Genomic DNA, 22,058 nt, shown 5'->3' with positions numbered 1-22,058 from the left:
TCTTATACTCACCAGTGAAAAAAATAACATTTAAAAAAAAATTCTAAATCGTTTCTTTTGCCAAAAATAAATTTTTATGATATACTATGAGATAGGTCTTTACCTTTGAGCAATGATTCTACACAAAGTAAGTTTAGAGTAAATTCACATTCTAAGATAGAAATGGTCACAAATATTAATACTTTATAACAGACAAATCTACTATCAAAAGAGTAGGAAGTAGTCAATAAAAATTAAAAGTATTCATAAAATAACTAGATAAATTCTTGTAAAAAATGTTTAATGGACCTATATATGTACATAGGTAAGAATGGAAAATAAAAGAGTATCATAAAAATATATAAAAATTATACAAATGTAAAAAATATATAAAATTAATGAAAGTTCATTTATTAAGTTACAGTTCCTTAGATATATAAACCAAGTAATGAAAAATCATAGACACTGTTGAGAAAAAAATAATTTATTATATATGTGATAAGCTATTACAATGTATCTCCAAACACTAATTTGAAGATATGTCATTGTTTAATGCTTTCAAAGTTATTACGCACAGTTCCAAAGTCCAGAGGGTCAATTTCTTCTCTCAAAGTTCCACAGTACTTGAAAGATACAGAATTCAGAAGGAACCTAAAACACCACAAAGGCCCATTAAAAATAATCATAATAACTCAGTTAAATTTTAAAAGCCCAAATATTTATTTGCAGAAAATTAGTGAATCATGTCAGTACAAGATATATGTAAAGAAAGGCTACTTATAATACTAAAAACTAAAATATTTCAATTGTGAATAAGAAGAGACTGCAATTTCAATTTTGGTAAGCTTCTACCTTTGGAGTGACAGTAACAGAATTATGAGTAGTTTTAAAGCACTTATAATAGCAACAATTCCCACAAAATCTTGAATTTCTATTTTTCTAAAAAAATAAAATTGTCAATGCCCTTTCTATTACTAAGGGAAACTCAATTATCTTATAAGACATTATTCCACTGGTTCTGATTAGCACTGAGATAGACTCTAGACTCTAGAAATATTTGTACATTGACTATCTTCCTTGGTGGTTCTCTCTGTATTAATACACTAGAATCAATCTCTAAGACAGAAAACAAACATTAACGGGTAATACATTACTATGTATTTTAAAATTCTCAGAATTTAAATGTGCAAAATTTGAGGCTGGCTGTTCTGGGAAATTTTAGTAATCATACAGGATGGAATAATTGTTCTTATTTCTAGAAGATAATTTACTAACAATATAACTAGTTAAACTTGTCTTATTTGTTATTCTTTTCGTCTGTGTGTGTATTTAAATTTTGTTTTTGGAGTTTTCTTGTTTTGAAAAGACAAAGAGTAAAGCAAATCCTTCTACTTATCAAAGGCACTCAATCAATCTTATTGTATCTTAAGGATTTTTTATAAAAATCTTGTTCATTTTCAATATATTTACTATTAAAAGAAAAAGATCATTTCCCAGTCAAATTTTACAACATCTTATACAGAACAACTGTGCTGAATAGTTTTAATTATCAACATGACACAACGTTGAATTACCTGGGAAGTCTTAAAGCAATATCTAGAATATTTAGACTATGTTGGTCTTGACTGTTCACAAATGTGAGATCAGCCCAAATGTGGGTAGCACCATTCCTTAGGAAATGGTAACAGCATACAATAGGAAAAAGCTAGCTCAGACTAGGCAAGCTATGGCTTTATTTTCTCTCTCCTCTTGATTGTGGATATTATGCTTTAAATTCATGCCTTGACCTCCCCACAGCAATGAACTATAAATTATAAGACAAATAAATCCTTTCTTCTTCACTAAGAACCTTTTTTGTCAGAATATTTGTCACAGCAACAAAAATGTAACTAGAACACCACCTAAATTGGATATAACACAAAGTAGGAAGCATGTTCCTGAATTAGGTTGAAGAAATCCACATGTACAAGAAATATTACCACACTCCGTGGTCAAGCAATTGTATATACCAAGTGACCTGATTCACTAACTTTCCCCGATAAAAACTCATTGACTTAAATGATGGCATAGAAAATTAACCAGGGAATCTAAAATATGCGTAAAATATTTGTCCAGGAAACAAAACTAATTTGAGAAATGTTTCATTTGAATAAAGTATAAAAAGTACTTAATCTGGAAAAATGAGAGAAAGTAGCCAAAGCACTTCTAGGAAACAAAATGAAATAAACAAAACCACTGCCCGAAAAGGATACAACAAGAAAGGATACACTTGTATGACAGTATTACAGCAGTATTTACGCAGGAATGCTTCTAAAGAAGAACAGCAGAATGTAATTTATTTTTTTTTCTAATCTTTAGTAATAGATTTATAAACAATTTACTAAAATTTTTTTCTGTACAGCATTTTTGAAACATTTGACTCTCTAGACAGTAAACATATATTCCAAGAAACTCACAGAGATTAAAGGATAAGCAAATATTTCTATTCTGATTCCTTTTTTCCCAGCTAAACTGCAATGTTGACTAATGATTTCATGTTCTTACAGGCTCTAAGAGTAGAATAACTAAAAGTAAAATGTCTCTAACTATCCCCCCCACCCTCAAAAAAAAATCCAGAAACAACTGTTTCCAGTGATTTTTCAAAGTAACACCTTAAGAATTTAAAATCTTCAATTCCACTACTTGAAATCATTCATTCACTTAGGTATTAAAATTACCTGTTCCAAACAATTTATACCTCAAAATCATATTTTTGTGAAGAATGTTAATATTATATGGGCGAAATACATAGCACTGTAGAATTTTAATAACTGTTTGCTTCAGTTCTGAAAATGTGGTCCTTGGACTAAACACCTCACTGTTACCTATGAACTCAATGATTGTGCAATTGGTCAGGTACTAGGATACCCAAATATCTCTGGCTTGCCAGAAACTGCTCCTTGCAACACTTGCAATTAAGGCATGCTAAGAAATTCCTTACTGATAGGATAAATGGGGTTACTGGTCACCCACCTCAGAAATACTGACTCAGAAACTCTTGAAGGGAAGGGCCAGCAATCTGTTTTTATCAAGCTCTCCAAGTGATTACAACACAGATTAGATACTAAAAACATAAAATAACAACCATGGCATTCTCTCTATAAAATCCTCTAAAATTGTTACATACAAGCTTACTTTAAAATCTAGTTATAATTTTGAAGTTAATGAGAACGAACAGTATACACAGAAATTTTCTTGAAAACTCGTATCTGAATTAGTAATCTGTAAGACTTTTGTATGTTCTTACATTCACTCCAAGCAAATGTCTTATCACTTAATGTCTTATGCACACTTACCTTTGTTTGTATCACTTCCGTTTTCCTTCTTTAGAATCGTGTTTTGGTCTAGCAGATCGAGCAAACTGCTAATATGTTAACATTAAGGCTTTCATAGTGAACATAAAAGTGATTTTTTTCTTTTTAGATAATCAAGATATAATATACAAGAATTCATAATATACAGTATCTAACATAGAAGTCTTAAAAATTATTTTCCATAACTCTTGCATGATCTTCACAATTTGAAAACAATAGAGAACATCTTACTTTCCTTATAATGTCACCTTTTTCATCCATACTTTTATTGATTTCTAATCTAAATCTTGAATTTACTACAAGAGAGTTATGCAATGATCTATCTTGGTCACTGAAATAAAGAGAAATGAGAATTACAATTAAACTACAGTGGAATCCCTTCCAGTGACTCCAAGTATATTCCTAGATAGGATGCCTTGAATTTAACATGAGGAAATAATTTAGAGCTGCATAAATGCATAAACTTAGCTGGATTTCACTTTACCTTGCTAAAGGTACATTATTTTCAGTTAAGTTTGTCATCTGACTGAGCTAAGCCATGTTTAACTGTTAGTAACAACTCAAGTTTGAATAACAATTGTTGATATTATTAATGATAATATGATATTAGTTGTTTATATCCTACTCCTAAAAAGCATCTGGTTTTAGGATGGATTGGTTTAAAGGATACAACCACCATGGGTTTTCCAAAAAGAACATAGCCATTAGCTTCTTTCAATGCTTTAGCGGCTGCTTTTTCATTTGGAAGTCCAACAAAAGCTTGTCCTTTCATGCGTCCTTCTTTCATTAAGCGAATATCAAACCTAGATGTAGAAACAAAGAAAAAAGAAAGAAAGAAAGAAAGAAAGAAAGAAAGAAAGAAAGTCCATCAACTTTAACACCAGAACTACTCAACTTTGGAATTAGATAACTGAAAATTCTATTCTGTACTGGTCTTAACAAGTAACTTACAATTTTCAAAGTATTCCACTAGCAAGGATATAAAATCTTACTTTGTGGTTGTACTATGATCCACGGTTCTACTATCAGCAAAGCAAACTAAAATTGTTTTTGTTTGTTTCCTTAAGGCCTTTCGTTTTTGTTTTTCATGATAGGGTTTCTCTGTGTAGCTCTGGCTGCCCTCAATCTCACTTCACAGATCAGACCTGTCTCTGCCTCTCCATTGCTGGGATTCAAGGCATGTGCCACCACCACCCAGCAAATTTTTTAATTTATCTTTTTATACATACCTTTCATTAGTTCAATACTATATACTCAACAGATTTAAAAATAAATACATAAATAGAAGGCTAAGAGAAACCAAGTAATTGATTTACATTATTGGCTTTATATTATTATAAACATTTACAAACTTTTAAGAGTATATAGGGGACTTAACAGATATTCAAAGCTAACATTTTATTAATGGTACCTAGAAACAGAATGACTCTTCCAAGCATAGGGTCTAAGTCACATGTTATTCCTAGTTTAATCCTCCTAATATCTTATTTATTCATTCTACAGCAAGTGTATTCATATATAAACATTTCAGAGAGAAAACTTAAGAGCTATATATAAAAATAAAATAACTTACAATGAAAATATGATCTAATATTATAAACTAAAAAAAATAAAACAAACACTATCAATTAATGAGGTTAAGTAACAGCTCAACTGGAAAAGTTGAGCTTGCTTTGACTGCAAAAGGACCATGACCAATCCTTTAAACACGCATTGAAAAAAGGAAACAAAACAAAACAAAACAAAAAGCTGGGCATGGTTGATATATGCTCGTAATTACAAAACTAGAGAGGCAGAAACACATGGCCTCTAACTTTCTGGCCAGCATGACTCACCAACCTGCCAACTATTAGGCCAATAAACACACCTTTGTCTCAAACAATCAAGCAAACAAATGTAAAAAAAAAAAAAAAAAAGGTATGATAAATGCAGAGCATTGTATATTACACAGAATAATGATCCAACTATGTACATGTGTGCTTTACACACACACACAAGTAAAAATAATACTGAAAATATAACCTTTATAGTATACACCTTGTACGTAGTTGTACATGTGAACAAAATTACATCCAAAAATGTGTAAGGCAGGTAAGATTGGTTTTACTTAAAATTAAGATAAAATTAAATGAAATGCAAATCCATGAGGCCTGACACAACTAGAAAACCTATCTTTGGAGATGGGCCAAGGAAACCATTTAACCAAGCTCTCCAAGTAGTTCTCAGGCAATGTGAAAAAGTACTAAATACATTAAAAGTGCATTAGTGTCAAAAGCTTTGGCACAAAACATAGTAGAAAATTTGCGTTTATAAATAAGGATTTAGAAGTATAACCATAAACATCTCTTAATATACACTTTATAGCAGCTTTCATAGTAGGAAAAAAACTGAACTAACAAATATGATCTAATTTAAAATATTAAGAATTTCATTTGCTCACATATATATAAATTTGTCTATCCCTATTCTAGACTTCTAAAAGGACTTTTATGTAAAACAACAGATGTTTCATCATGTTTTAGCACTAAAGAGAAAAGTCAACATAACAAAACGTGATGAATTTCTAACAGATAAAACATAATATGAAATTAGAACTACCACTTACATAATCCGCTGTGTTTCTGAAGAAAAGTCAACGTATCTCCCAAATATAAATTTAAGGTCCTAAAATTAGAAATTTTTTATATATATAAAAAAAGACAAATTAGAAAACCAGTGGGAAAAGTAAATAACAAAATCGAATGCACATTTCACCTTACCTTTTCCTGAACATGTCTAGCTAAATTCTTTACATAAATTCTGCAGTTTGGTTCACCAGGTTCATAACTTCTGAAAACTGAAAGTGTTTCCATTTCTAAGAACAAAACAAGACAAAAATATAAAATTACAATCTTTTTAGTAATTTTTTAAGTAAAATTATATCACTCCACTGTAAATGTTAAAAAGGCAAAAATAAGCTTTATAAAAATGTTTACAGCAGACAACAGTAGCAATATTTCTCAATTACACAGAACTAAATTTATCCCAAAGCCATGTTAAAAATTCTTTGAGGAGTCACTTTATCGTAAATATGGGATAACCACTTATATAATCACTCTGCTAAATCAGGAGGGGGAGTAGGGGTAGGGAGGATGGGTGGATGGCCATGAGAATGAATGGAAATCTGCAATTGATTGTGTGGAGGTTGGGGAAGGCATCGCTAGGAAGAGACAGAGATCCAGGATAGGGGACGTGCCAAGAATCAATGAAACTCATACCACTGGAGGTATGGACTGGGGAGGTTGCCTCCTATGGCCAGGCAGGAATCCTGGTGGAGTGATAGGGCTACCAACCTACCCATAAAACTTTCGACCCAAAACTTATCCTGTCTACAAGAAATACAGGGATTAGGATAGAGCAGAGACTGTGGGAATGGCCAACCAATAACTGGCCAACTTGAGACCCATCCTATGAAGAAACACCAATTCCTGACACTATTAATGATACTCTGTTATGTTTGCAAACAGGAGCCTTGCATGGCTGTCCTCTGAGAAGTCCCACTCAGCAGCTGACTCAGACAATTGCAAACACCCACAGCCAAAGAGTAGTTGGAGTTTAGGGACTCTTATTGAAAACAAGAGGAAGAAACTCCATAGGAAGACTAAAAGAATCAACTAACCTGGACCCTTGAGAGACTGAAGCACCAAGAAAAGAAAATGCACAGGCTGGAGCTATGCCTCCATGCATGCACACATTTAGCAGATGTGCAGTTGTTCTTCATGTGGATCTCAAACAGCTAGAGTGGGAGCTATCCCAAATGCTGTAGCCTATATATTGGGTATGTTCTAGCTGGGCTGCCTCATCTGGCTTCAGTGACAGCCTTCCAGAGACTCCAAACTCCTTTATAGTTCCTCATATTTACTGCCAGTAATCTGCTTTGGGAAACTAGATTTTATATGTGAAGATGTTAATTTGAGGCTGACTCTCCCCATTATTGTGGAGAAAGGGATTTGTAACACAACAATGACAAATCACTCATCTTTTTAAAAAAATACTAAAATAAAAAAAAATCATTTAGTAGCATGTAGTTTAAATATGAATGGGACCCATGGGCCCGTATGTCTGAATATTTAGTCCCAAGTTGACAGAATTGTTTGTGAACGATTAGGAGGTACGACCTTGGAGGGAGTGTGTTCCCAGGAGCAGCCTTTGAGGTTTCAAAAGACTTGAGCTATTCCTAGTGTGTTTCTGCCTTCCTCCGGCTTATGGATCAAGATGGGAGCTCTTAAGTAATTCCTACCATGATGCCTTTGCTCTGCCACCACAGATTCTATTGCTCTGAAAACATGAGCCCAATTAAGTGACTCTCTCATTTGTTGCCTTAGTCCTGGTCTTTTGTTATATAGAAAATGATTAAAATTTAATATGTAGTTTTTTCTTAAAGAATAATGTTGGAATATAATATCCTAAATTCAGATTTCTAATCACCAAATTTTAATAGTCATTTTGTATCTATTTTAGATTGTATATTCATAATTTGTCAACTTAAGTAACTCCAGTCTCACAGCACTTACTGGTTAACCAATCTTGACTGTGAAGCATGGTGAGGAGCTTCCCCAGTATAAGATATGAGGTATTAAGAAAAAAGTATCAACAAAGTAATTGGGGATACTAACGTGTCTATCTTAATGGAAATGAACCATACAAATTTCTTACTTCAAAAACCATGAAAAATGGAAATAAGACAAAAATGTAAGATGAATTAAGTGTTGGTTTATGTCATTACATTACCATCTCTAGAAATCCGACCCTTTTCCAACTCTTTTCTAGAAATAAACTGTGAAGGCATTTCATCAGAGTCTTCTGTAACCTCTTCTGTGATGTTCAAATTAGGTTTAGGGAAGATTTTGCCAAATCCTGTATTTGAATCAAGTCCAGTGTCTGGTGAATCTAAGAGTTCAACATTAACATCAGTCATTAAAATGAAAAACAAAAAAAAAAAATGAAAATAACTCTTGCTTCAAAACATATTTTAGATTTCTTTCCCTGTCCTATATTTACTAAAGTACCATTTGGTCACTTTTAGTGTCTCAGAACAGAAACAGGACAAACTTTCCTATAAATATCCAAATAATAGTGTTTTATGGCTTTGCGGGCCAAGGCTTTGACTATTCAGTTCTGTTATTGCAGCATGAAGGCAGCTACAGAAAAAAGCTAAAGAGCCAAATGCTTTAGCATATTCAATTTGATGCATCAATGGGAATCTGATGAAAAATGTTCAATGTTAGATAAGAGAATGTATACTTGTATACAGCAATTGACTGTTTAATGTACCCACTCTGAAATACTTATTTTAACAATAAGTTAAAATAAATGTCCAACTATTTAAATTATAAAATTAGTAGTACTCTATTCAAGATAATCTACAATTCCAGGGTTCCCATGCCCTCTTCTGGCCCCAGCAAGCAACTGCACTCAGCAGGCAGGAATCTTTACTCAAATTTCCATCTGCCTTCAAATACACTCAACACATGTAATTAAAAGATAAAAATAGATCTTTTAAAATACCACTGTTAGTAACAAATTAGGAGTTTCAATAAAAGCACTGAAATGTTTTACTCCTTTGAGTTTTAGGTAAAATGTATGTGTGCATGCATGGGTGTGTGTATGTGAATGTGTATATGTGAGTGTGTGTATGTGAGTGTGTGTAAACTGACAACTCCAGGATAGTAGCAAGGCTTATTTCCTTAAAAGTATACAGTTCTGTTAATAAAATCACAGACTATCTTAACAATCAGACAATGAATAGTTGTTAATATAAGAAATACTATTAATTTCAGCATTTAAATCAGCAAAATCTCTAAATTTCACGTAGATGTGACCACTAGCAAAAAATAACAAGTCAGGAATATTGGTGAATATTTTTGATTTTAGCACTGGGGACAAGAGGCTTGTGTTTAAAGAGTTTTGGGACAGAGGATTTTATCTCAAACATCAGAAACAAAAAAGCAACATTGACAACTTTCCACTTAACCTAAGTTTTATTTAGATAACAGCTGAAAATCCATGATATTAAGACTCACCTAACCATATAATTTAATTTTTGGAAAAAAAAATTTATTTTTAAACTTTAGAGTCTCATTTAACTAGGTTGTCTTCCAACTATTAGCCAAAAATGTACCTGAACTTCCGAGTCTCCTGCCCTCACTTACTATGAACTGGAATGACAAGTTTGCCTTAGAATGTTCAGTTTATAAAATACTGGAGACACCCAGAGCTCCATGTGTGTTTTCTACTAACTGAGTTACATTCTCAGTCTGTAACTGCATACTTTAAATAAAGCTGACAAACACTAATATAAAATTTATGTTAGCATAAAGTTACTAGCATATAGAATAACTAAAATGTTCTTACCAGAATTTTCTTCTTCATTATTTGGTTGTGTCTCCAAATCTTTGTTAAATGCTGCAGGCATATTGGTCGATATATTGAATTCAATTTTTTTATTACCTACAGATTGTGGCTGGTCAAATACATCCGAAGGTAACAGCACAGGATGCAAACTGGTATTAACAAACAATCACAATGTAAGTTTATAATTTAAAATAAAATTCTAAGAACATTATTTCATATTTTCTTTCATTTAAAAGGCTGTTGCTAATAAAACATTCACTATATTTTAGGCACTACAAATACTAACTAGACTTAGTAGGCCAATAAAGCTTACCAGTTTATAATGGTACTATTAAACATCTAATTCATAGATGAGGGAAGTAGAGGTTAAAGAATGTTCACAGTTTAAATGAAGTCATTTTGTAAAAGAAAAAATTAGGAGTTATCTATTGATTTTAGACAGCATGCATGCACTTATTCAGTCAATATAAAACAGTATTTTTATTTGTTTGACATTTATTTCGTACGTGTGGTAGAGCACATGTTTAACTCAGAAGACCAACTGTGGTAGACAGGTCTTTCCTTCCACCATGTGCGTTTTTAGGATCAAATTCAAGACATCACCACTGGCCGCAGGAAACTTTACCCATTAGACTATCTTATCAGCACACTTAACTCAGGCATGAACTTGCAATTGTTGTAGAGAATGACTTTGAATTTGTAATCATTTTGCATTCCTCTCCCAAGTGCTTACAGGTATATATCATGATTACAGGTATATATCATATCACCTGGCAGTGTTTTTTTAATAATTTATATTATACACTGTGACATCAGCGCTATAGTATGCAACTTAGCAGTCATTAGCTACATGTAATTATTAAATTTCTGTAAAGAAAAACGTTCAAGTGCTCAATAACATTTTCATACAGATTGTATGATGAAATAATATTTTGAGTTTAATGGATAAAATAATTATCATTATTGTCTTAACTGCTCATTTTTACTGTGTCATGTAGCTACTAGAAAACATGTCTTATAATCTTCCTGCTGCTCAGTACAGCTAAGGGATTAAAAGCATAGGACTTGTAATGTCAAGACAGACAAGACAGAAAGAGGTTCTGGTTTCATAATTTTTATATCAGATTCTATTACAATGTAATTTGTTACATTCTAATGTAACAGAAAAGTTAAATGAAATTATATATACTGCAATTACTAGTAAGAAGTAGTAAATATGCCTAATCAGAGAAAAGATATTAATGAGAAATGAAGACTGAATATTATCCAATGCAGGTAAAAAAGAGAATTGTGAAATACTTAGCAAATAGTAACTCAGTGGTCAACAAAGTAAACTGACAAACTGACACACTGAAGATTAATATGAGGCAAATACAGCACTTATAGACAACTCTCATTTCCTAAGTATACATAAAATTACCTATGTGAAGCTGATGAAGGTATATTCAACATATCCTTTATTTTTCGCTTTTTTCTCACGTGGCGTGGCTTTTCTGTTTTGGGTCTTTTGGGCTGAAGATTTGCTAGTTCCATTAATCTGTTCATTCTTTTAAGAAAAGGGAAAGTAAACAAGAGTTGACATTTTAGAATATGTCTTATATATCACTAATACAAAACATATATTTGAAACTAATTAGGAGAACTTTAAGGGCAACAATAAACATTATCAGATTGATGAAAATTCACTTTCTAAATTATCCTGCACCATTTAAATCTTAGTTTTAAAAAATCCACCTAATTATGTTATCAATTAAAAAAAAAAACTTTCATTATGTATTAGCTAGCTAAATAAAATCACATACAACTAAGAACATACAAATATATTATATTGCTTTTGGTCTTTATTTTAATTACTAAACAGAACAAAGTACTTCTTTGAAAAGAACATTTATTCTTACATATTTTATATTTGTACAGTACTTATTTGTTCTGTACATACTTACTGCTAGTAAATCATTATATGAACAAAGTGGCTACTTGAGGAAGAAAAATTTCCAAATAAAAAAGTTGCTTCCAATAAGTAAGCATCTGGTTTCCCATGTACAACTTTCCTCCATTGTGATTCTGAACAGCTAATGTTTACAATGAATCTTATTTAGGTACTTTGGTATCTTTCACAGAGTAGCAATTAAAAATACCTCTCTTAGGACTTCACTTGTGAAACGTGAACGGAAAATAAAAATACAAGCACACACACACACACACACAAAAGAGAGAGGAGGGCGTGGCTAAAGACATGAGGCTTTTTCCCCAATAGGTGAAAGAAGCAGCACAAGCTTCACAGGATGAAGCCCCACAACAACCAAGGTTCATAAAACTTGCAACATACACTTACAATCCGGAGCTCAGGGGCAGGGAAGAGTTAAACATGGCCTGATGGATATAGCAAATTCAAAACAGCTACGGCTATAGAGCAGAACCATATCTCAATGTCTCCAAACCAAAACACTAACAAAAATGTTATTAAAAATTCAATATTTAAATATTTAAATCATGTACCTATATTAAAATTATTCTTCCAAACTTTACTAACCTTCTAAAACAAGAACAGGCATAAAAAAGAAATAAATATATGACAGCTAAATATTTTTTGAAGATTTTGCTTTATACCCAGGTTATAAAAATATGCATCAAAAAATTTTAAAACTCAAGATGAATTTTGGCCAGAACTTCATAAATGGAAACCTACAAAAATAAGGATGAGCTTAGGCTAGAACATTATTGCCTTTCTAATTAAGATCACTACTTGTACTTTTAAAAGTATTTCTAAATAGGGCTACAAGTTTACTAAAATAAATAAATTAAACTTTCTAAGAGAATAATTAACAAAATGCAACATTTTATACTACTCTTTAATTTACAATGTGGCAGAATGTTTTTATTAGAAATAAATTCTATCCTTTCCTACTTGGTCATCTGAATCCCACCTGCATGTTGATTTTTCATGGAGACACTAGAGGTACTATGTAGTGAATCACTACCTAGATGGGCAGATAAAATTATTGCTGAATATAGGTGTTTCCAAGAATATGCATTGGATTCTGACTCATACTAACACTTCCTTTTATACGTGACTTTTGTGCATAGTTAATATTCACATCATCATGAGCTGGGGATTGGCCCAAGAACCAATTAAAGCTAGCTACCTGCTCTTGTATATACACAAAGTTTTTTTGGAACACAGCAACATCTATTCAGGAACTATAAATGTGTCTGCTTTTCAGTCATAAGAATAGAACTGAGTCACAGTTGTGAAATGTGACCCATGCCACACCTCAGTCACAAAGTAAAAACCATTTACTCTGGACTTTCAGGGAAAATGTTTGGCCAATTACTGTACTAAGATAGGTTTAGATTACATGTCAGAAAATTGTTAAAAATTTATAATTACTTTATAGAATCTTTAAACATATAGAATCTCAAGGTAAACCAATGCAAGTTTTATTGGTAGTTACTAACAGAAATGGTTGTGCAAATTATCCTATAAAACTTCTCTAGAAATCATTCTGAAGAGAATATAATAAAGGGCAATCAGCTGTTCAAAATATGAACTCAATCAATATGCTTATTACCTGTGAAGCTATTTTCTATGAAATTATAGCAAATACTGGTTAGTGAATAAAATGCTACATCCAGCCAACTATGAATTTTGCTTCTCCAAGTCTCTCCTTATAACATATGATCAAATGATAATATATAACTACGTTTTATGTGGGAGATATCTTAATTAACAAATATTAATGATTTAACTCATATTCAATACTACTCCAACTTTGGCCTAATTTTCTCTTAGGTATAGTTTTCTTGAGCTTAGCATCACTAGACTGCACTTAAAGATTATAGCTGAAAACCATTTGAATATATTAATTAGTAATGAAACGAAAGTGTGAAAATCAAGAAACATAAGTAGACCATTAATAAAAAAGAATACATGTGACTAGTATGAAAGTTAAAACAAGAAGTTGGGATATAACTGCTATAATTTGAAATATTTCTCAGTGGCCTATTTTTGAAAGGCCTGATTTTAAGGATGGTAGAACCTGGTTAAGTACTTTGGGTTACTTAGAAGAGATTGTGGGACCATGATTTCTTCATTCCACTTTTGTTTTTACAGTTGTAAAATCTTGTGCTCTCTTACGAACTGTCAATAGACCTAACAAAATAGGGACATAGCTGGTACTCTCACAAATTGTAAATAAAAATACACTGTTTTTAATCTCAGTTAATTAATTCCCAGGCACTTCAGTATAACACTGGCTACTTTATATCTACCTTTATTTGTGAAGCTATGTGTCAAATGACTCAAAATTTTCAGGACACTGTTTATATTCGTAGCTACAAAACACTTTATAAATACAACAGGTCCTTATAAAGAAACAATACGATTTAGAAAAAAATAAATTTTTCTTTTAAAGAAAAAAACAGGTAATTTTGGAGCTACAAAACTTTTATCAAGCAAAGTAACAAATGTAGAACCATAAGCAATGAGGTTCAAGTGTACTCTGTAATACAAAAATTACAATCTAAAAATTGCTTTATCCAAAAATTTTTCTAAAGATCCATATTTTCTATGTTCACTGAGCTACTGTATATGCTTAAGATCATAGGGAGGTTTGAATGCACTCTAAATTTTGAATAATTATATGTGAAATATAAGAAGAACAAGCTTTTCTCCACCCTTATTCTTAGAACAAAAATGAGTGTGTTGTATCACAAACCTCTGTCGGTCCTCCTCATCACTGCTTTCATATTCTGATTCTTTGCTAGATAAATCCTCATCCTCATCTGGTAAGGGAGGCTCCTCAGGCGGTTGAGGGGATGTAGGCGGAAGGGGTGCATGCAATGGCATATAGTCCTCATACTATTAAAAAGAACAAAACAAACACTATGGAAACCAATGACATTCACGGAACAGACAAACTATCTTGTATAAATTCTTGATTCTCATTAACAGAATTTCATTCCATAGACATACTTGATTCCCATTTCTCTCTTATACACTTCAGGGAACATCTGTGATGACAACAGATGGCTGTTGTTTCAATTTTCCCTCGCCTTCTAACTACATAATACTTGCAAATATACCTTGCATTTCAACATGTAAATTAGCCCATGCAATATGAGCCTAAAACATCTAAATGTAATCCTCCCTTTTTATCTGATCTGCACAGAGATGGAAACATAGTGAAGACAAATTGGGTCTTGAAGAATGAATGATCCCCTCCTTCCCTATTCTTTGAAATGGAATAGCTATAACAAGGTCTAACTTACTGTAACACTAATATTACCTTAATAAATAATCTAGCAACAAGTCCATGGTGGTGTTACAATAAAAAATAAGGAAGCTAATAGTTCATATAATAGAACAGTAACTATCATCAAAGAAAACTCTTTTATTTGTATTTTAAAAGCCAAAATAATTTTGCACTAATATTACTTATAAGTATATGCAGTGTCACAGTGAGATCAGACAGCCTGCTATGTAAATTATTGACAGACTTTTTTTGTAACCTTATTTATTCTTACCAAATGAAGCTAGCTGCATTTGAGTGAAAACCACAGCAATGGAGTATTCAGATAACTCAGTTAAATTAAATTATCTTACAAAGGACAGAAAACTGAACGAAATTTGGGCTTTATTAAGAAAACATTTCCTTCATATCTCACTCTCTTCCACTTTTACTTCTCAGCTTTACTATTAGGAAACACAAACCTGTTTAAAAACTTTGTAAAACATAGTTTTATAGGGAAAAAAAAAAGTTTTCAGGAAACAAAACTATGCCTCCTAAAAACTTGAAGTACTTCTTACCATAGGAGGTCGTGCAGTAATCGGTCCAAATGGTGTGGGCAAATTCATTTTATTCATAAGATGAAGCACCTTAAAGTGCAAAATATTTAAAAGTCACATGTAATTAATATTATGATGAACATCAGTGATTTACTTAGTAAAAACCAAAGTTCCTCTCTGGCCTTAAAAGTTCTTAAGCCAACTTTAATCCTACATTGTTTGTCATTGCTACAAACATTGATTTTAATTTGTATTACTAATGTCTTTGCAATGTAAAATCTACTGAAAATCTTCTCAAATAATTAATTGTCCCTCTTTACTGTGAGTCTATGAAACAAAGATTAAAGAAAATACATACCACATATTTTTATACTTCAGAGAAGTAACATTCTTTTAAGTATTTCAAAAATGCCTTATCTTTTCTTTAAGGATTTCTAAAAGTCAATGCTACACTCAAGTAACACTTATATTAAATTACATTTTCCAGTCTAGACTCTATTAGTATCCATTTACACTGTATTTATGAAGCCTTTACTTGACAGTATTATATAACAGTTCATTTCATTTAAAACATTACATAGAATATTGCCTGTCTGGAATTAGTTGTTTCATCGCTTCTCAGCCTTTTGGCTAAGATCAAGTGTGGAATTAGTTGTTTCAAATGTTTTAAGTATACAGCACAGTATCCAAGGAAGCAAACTAGAAACTTCATACTGAAAGTGAAAACTGACTCTGCATACCTGTACATAGAATTTAGGGACACTTGCCAGAGCATTTACTATATTTGCGAGGATTGTGCTTGATGGCGGTGGATACATATATTTAAGGCATGAATTCAGAGGAAAAGTCAGCCTACAAAAAAAGAAAAATGAATTAAGGTACATTACATTTTAGTAATTCCAAATCCATAACTCATTTCAGATAATCTATTCACACAAAAAACTGACTACTTGATACTCCTATTACCTTAAGAAATACAAAAGCATTTCTTTCAGAATTCACTTATATTCCTGAACACTTTAACAGACATATCTTTATTAAATTCAGTGAAGAAGAAAAAAGTAATACCCCAAAACATGTATTCAACACATTAAATTATACATGACATTAGAAAAAGCTGACTCACAAAACTATCTAATTTACATTATGTATGTACAATACACACAGAGAGAGACAGACAGACAGACAGACACACTCACACACACACACACTGCAACAAAGGCAGAATAAAAAAATTAACAAAATGCAAACCCATGATTTGGTGCAATTCCATTTTCTACTGTTAATATGTCAGGTTCTTTCTTCTCTTTATCATTTTCCACAGTGTCATCCAACCTAGAGCATACAAAATCACAGATCATCTTGTCTTTTAAATAAGTGAAATACTGTATATATAAAGTAAAAATCTTTTCAAACATGACATTATGAAGACAATGTTATTAGAAAAAACAGAAAACCTTAAAGGACTTCTCGCACAAGCATGGCTGAGAAGGAAGAGTATAATTAAACTACTTAGTCCTTATACTTATGAACATGGTATGATAATTCCAAATGGTCATAAGAAACTAAATGCAGGTTACACTATAAGGGTTTTAGGGTACTTAGCTTTTTATGCATCTCCCCAAAATTACAGACTTCAGGCCTTACCTCTTTCACCCTCATCTCTTAAATTTTTTATTCTAATAAGATTGGATCTTACATTAAAAGGGCTAGCATGCTGGAATTCAGCCAAATTCCTGGATGCTAAATGTAGTTGGTCTATTATATTTTGAGGTCAACTAGTATAAAAAACAAACAAACAAACAAACATTTGCAAAGGCTAAAGAACTATAAAAATGCATATCTTGGAACTAAAATACTGTTCTTTACATTTTTTTCTCGTTTTTTTCTTTATCGAAAATTGTTTCTCATACAATATACCCTCATTTTAGTTTCCCCTCCCTCTACCCCCAATTTCTCACCACCTCCCCTACCCTCTGATCCTTCTGTCTCTCACACTTAAAGAACAGACTTCAAAGAGATAACAACCAAATATGATAAAATAAAACTATAAGATAAAGCAAAACCTTTTATTTTTATGTTGGACACAACAACCCCAGGGGAGGAAGAAAGTTGCAGGAAGAGTACGAGACCCACTTGTTCTCAGTCAGGAGTCCCATAAAAATATCAAGCCAATAGATACAATACAGACACAGAAGACCTGCTGTAGACTCATATAGGCCTGTGTCTGCTGCTTCAGTTTCTGTAAGCTTACATGCACCTTGTTTAGTCAATTCAGAGGGCCTTGCTCACTCCTCTGGTATCCTCTACCTTCCCCTTGGCTCTTAAACTCAGTCTCCTCTTCCTTGAGAGTTCCTGAGCTCTGAGGGGAGGGATTTGATGGGACTAAGGACAAGAGGGGACAAGAGTATGGGAATCAGGTTGTGATCAAGCGGAGATAGAATTGGGAGAAAGTTGGGGGAAAAACAGCCAGAACTGGAAGCACTTTGAGAGGTGGTGTGAAAAACTAGTAAAATGGCAACTTCCTGGAATCTGTGAAGATGATCCTAATGAAGTACCTAGTAATGAGTGACATCGAATTTCATCTTGCCATCCTGTCAAGGCCTCAAGTGACAGGACTAGGTTACATTCAATAGAGTTGTTGGCCATGGGAATCTCATGGCAATTCCCAACATCCCAGGCTGTTACAAAGGATTACTCTTTACAATCTGACAGTGGGGTTCCATTGCCAAGGACAACACCCACAAAACTCACTGAACAAGGAGGGACAAGTCAAGCTGATGCCTACATAGAGCCTTCACCCCTACATTCTAGTGTCTTTAGTATGAAGATACTCCACAGGATACCGAAAGAGAAATGTGGACAGCAACCCTTTGACCTATAATCTGTCCTGCCTACAACATATACTACAGCAATAGTGGCACAGAACCTGTGAGAGTAGCCAATCAATGTCTGATTTGACTTAAGGCCTACTCCACAAGAGCGAGAGGGAACCCATGCCTGGCACTGCTTGGGTAACCAAGAACCAGAGACCAGACAGCCCAGAGACCTAGGGTAAAACCAAATATTACTTACGGATCTAAAAAAAAAGTGTCAATAAAACAACTCCTAATGATATTCTGCTATTGTCATCGGACATATTTAGTCATCATCAGAGCTTCCTCCTGCAGCAGATGTTAACACGTACAGAGACCCACAGCCAAACATTATCAAGAGTCTAAATGTGAGAACACCAACAAAGAAGCTGTAATTTTCTACTGATTATCTCTAATAGAGTGCTATGACTACAGGCTGGAATCTGAAATGCTATGAAGTCTGAGACTGAGGTAGCATGATAGTACCATTGAGAAGATTCTTTTGGTAACCTCTAGTAATAACAGATCACAAACCATGAACACATTGAAAGTGCTATATAAATTACCTTCAGGAAATGGATACAAGGAAGATATGAAATAAATGAATTTCATGTTTAGGCTTAGGATAATACTTCAAAGACAATGAGTCATGTATTGGTGGATATTCCAAATGAATAAACCTCTTTATAAATCCCATGCATTTTGGACAGTGGGTAATTAGCCTGCAGTTCTCCTTCTTCCACTACATGCATAATGCCATCCACCCTACTTCTTTTCCACTTCATTTGTTAATCTTTCAAACCTCAGTCCTCAGCACAACTAGAAGGAAAAATACTACTTTACTTTTTAAATTTACTAGAGAAACATTTTATTATGCTTTTAACGTATTTGTCAACAACACAATGACTATAAAAATCACTGAAAAACAGACACACACTCACAAACACACTTATTTCAAAATGGTAGGAACACCTGAATGCTACATACCTTTTCTTTTTCTCTGTATTCGAACATGGGGAATGAACTCGATCTTGCTCTTTTGCAAATTCAACAACTAAAGTATGACCTAGAAGTTTCAGCTGATGGAGTCTTGTCAGTGCCTTTAGATACAACATAAAATATAATAATAATAAAAAAACCAAAACACTTGCTACTCAGTTTGAAAGACGATAATTTATGCTTTTTTAACTAAATTTCTTTAGTTATGTCTTACCATGGGCTATTTTACCATTATTACTAATCAAAGTACTCTAGTAAAATGAAATCTCTGTTAACTTTGCTTGTACCTGATAAAACAAAAATAAGTGTTCCGGTTACCAATAAATTCCAACCACAAAAATCTCAAGGTGACCTTTGCTGGCACCAAACAATTATACAATGACAATCTTGGCCTAAATTGCACTAATCTCTAAGAGATTGTAAAGTTTTTGAACCATAAACACTAGATATGCTTATCTAATATGCTTTAGATTTTTTTTTAAAAAACTATACTTGAATTCTTCTCTTACTTAATAATCTATGGTTCTCAAGTCTCGGTATCAAAGCACTGGACAAGCTCTGATATCTGTCAAGCCAATTGTGACCTTTTGGGAAAACTCTTGGGACACAAATGATTTTGCTTTTAAAAAGGACAGTTTATTATTACTTGCCACTTTTGTCCTAAGATTGCATAAGAAATCTCTGAAAATTTTAATAATAAAGAAAAAGACATACCTTTATTGCTGCTTTTTCATTAGGGAAAGTAGCAAATGCTGTGTGTTTCTGAAATAAAATTAAGGCACATATTATTTCCAGTATTTCAAAAGTCTAGTAAAAAGTAACATTTTAAAAATATGCAATATATTAATGAAAGTATAGGAAAGGATGGAAATTTTAGACTATTTAACTGATCACTAGTTTCAGTCTAGAGGTTCCGAATCTTCTAGGGTCAGACTTCTTGGACTTGAACGCTCTTCAGCTTTGCCTCAACATAAATGAACAAGGACAAACACAATATATTTTATAATAGCAAAGAGTTCAACAGACCACAATTTTAAAAAAAATCTCTACTCCTGGGGACCAGAGAGATGGGACAGTGGTAAAAGTCTGTAGGGCTCTTCCCAAGGACATCATTAGGATCCCAATGTCCATGTTCAGCAACTTCATAACCACCTGTACTTCAGCTTTAGAAGATCCCTCTAAAGGGCACCTATACTCCTACAAACCCCCAAAATATACACAAATGTACAGCATAATTAAAAGTATAATAAATCTTAAAGCATCTCCTCTTTCCAAAAAAGATCACTCTTAAAACATTTAGGGCTGGTGAGATGGCTCAGCGGGTAAGAACACAGAGGTCCTGAGTTCAAATCCCAGCAACCACATGGGACCGACCACGCATAATGAGATCTGAAGACAGCTACAGTATACTTACATATAATAAATAAATAAAATCTTTAAAAAAAAAAAAAAAACCTCAGCATAGCCTTTCTAGACTAATTGTGAGTTTAATGTCCACACAAAAGTCTGTCCAGTGATGCATGGAGAAGCTTGATTCATTATTAAAAAAAAAAATTATACATATGGAATACCCTTTTTCATCTCACTCAAAAGTCTTTTCAGTCTATACTAGATAAAATTTAAAATCATTTACTAACAGTGAAATCACTCCTCAAGGTGCATTGTCTCTTTTTGCTTTGTTTTTATAATTTCAGTAATAAGTCTAATTTTCTCATTTGAATTCTATTTTGAATACTATCGTGAAAAGGTGAACAAATTATATTACTGGTAATTCTGAGTTGTTTATTAGAAGTCTAAATTTGTCCAATCTGATTCAAGGAGAGCCTACTGTATTTAGATTGAATTGCATTTTATTAATCTACTAAGTCTATTACACTCAAATGTTTACTATTATGTATATCCTGCTCTACAGCCCAGGATTTAAAAGCAATCTTTTAAAATAAAAACACAAAACCAAAAACCTTGCATACTACTATAAGAATCTAACAGAAACAGTATTTTTAAGTCTAGTTTTGAATTCGACCGGGCGGGTGCGCACAATGGTAGAAACCTCTACACATCCTTGCGCAGCTTAGCCTCAAACTGGCTCAAGGTTCAACTCCATGCTCGCCTCTCGGGTAGGCAAGCTGCGCAGGCGCAGACCGCGAGCCTAGTCCGGTCTCTCCTGGTCCTGGCGGCCCCGCTCCGCTCCGCCCCGCCAGCTGCGCACGCTTACCAGGCGCCCCTTATCTGACAGGACGCGCACCGACTGCGCCCCGAAGTACTTCAGTAAGTCCTCCTTCTCCTCAGCCGTCAGCTCGGCCGGCAGGTGCCTGACGAGGAGGGTGCGGTCTCCCCGGGGCGGAGAAAGCGAAGCGGAGCCTGGGCCGCCTCGGGACAGCGGCATGGGCGGCTCAGGCCCCGCCATCTTCCCTGCAGAAGCCGCCAGAGACAGAGCCTCCGCGCAAGCTTCCGGCCGAACTCCCGCAGTCACCGAGGCGGAGCGGAAGATATTTTCCGCTTCGCGCTAAGGATTCTGGACGCAGAGAAATCCCCGCGAGAGGAGAACTCCTCGCGAGAATGGCCTCCGGAGAGCCACTCTTCTCTTTCCGGGACTGTTGCTGGGGAGAGCGCCTAGGAGTCGTGCTTTAAGTTTAATGAGAGGTTGTAATAAAATAAAGACGGAAAGAGGCGCCACTGTTAGAAGGCCAG

General features: G+C 33.6%; 1 protein-coding gene across 3 annotated transcripts; it reads right to left on the bottom strand.

Annotated features, from left to right (window-relative positions):
• Positions 1-440: 440 nt before the first annotated feature.
• Positions 441-21,839, bottom strand: Rnpc3 (RNA binding region (RNP1, RRM) containing 3). 3 transcript variants are annotated; one of them, XR_015046676.1, is made up of 16 exons: positions 21,583-21,839; positions 20,082-20,129; positions 19,356-19,468; positions 16,765-16,848; positions 16,254-16,365; positions 15,535-15,603; positions 14,444-14,586; positions 11,146-11,271; positions 9,726-9,874; positions 8,103-8,261; positions 6,092-6,186; positions 5,938-5,996; positions 4,003-4,135; positions 3,315-3,382; positions 2,992-3,082; positions 441-2,289 (listed from the first exon to the last, which is right to left on the bottom strand). XR_015046676.1 is itself a non-coding variant. In XM_021157817.3 (15 exons), exons 1-14 carry the CDS (start codon positions 21,772-21,774, stop codon positions 3,326-3,328), a joined length of 1,539 nt encoding a protein of 512 aa, XP_021013476.1. In that variant the 5' UTR covers positions 21,775-21,839; the 3' UTR covers positions 441-2,289; positions 3,315-3,325. The 3 variants fall into 3 exon arrangements, 2 of the variants coding, with proteins under 2 accessions (XP_021013476.1, XP_021013475.1); XM_021157817.3 differs by lacking the exon at positions 2,992-3,082; XM_021157816.3 differs by lacking the exon at positions 2,992-3,082 and having other exon boundaries at positions 441-630.
• Positions 21,840-22,058: the final 219 nt, after the last annotated feature.

This window comes from Mus caroli, unplaced genomic scaffold (genome assembly GCF_978045245.1).
Source record: "Mus caroli unplaced genomic scaffold, Mus_caroli_1 scaffold_3, whole genome shotgun sequence".
Taxonomy (NCBI): Eukaryota; Metazoa; Chordata; class Mammalia; order Rodentia; family Muridae; genus Mus; species Mus caroli.
The sequence above is the reverse complement of the archived record's forward strand: the minus strand, read 5'-3'. Positions and strand labels throughout refer to the sequence as shown.

Excerpts from the sequence above, each read along its gene's own strand:
- Rnpc3 (XM_021157817.3), bottom strand. The coding sequence starts at position 21,774 with ATGGCGGGGCCTGAGCCGCCCATGCCGCTGTCCCGAGGCGGCCCAGGC. Across the intron at positions 6,187-8,102 it reads GGGTCGGATTTCTAGAGATG|AAATGGAAACACTTTCAGTT; the intron begins GTAATGTAATGA and ends TTTTGTTCTTAG. Across the intron at positions 5,997-6,091 it reads CTAGACATGTTCAGGAAAAG|GACCTTAAATTTATATTTGG; the intron begins GTAAGGTGAAAT and ends TTCTAATTTTAG.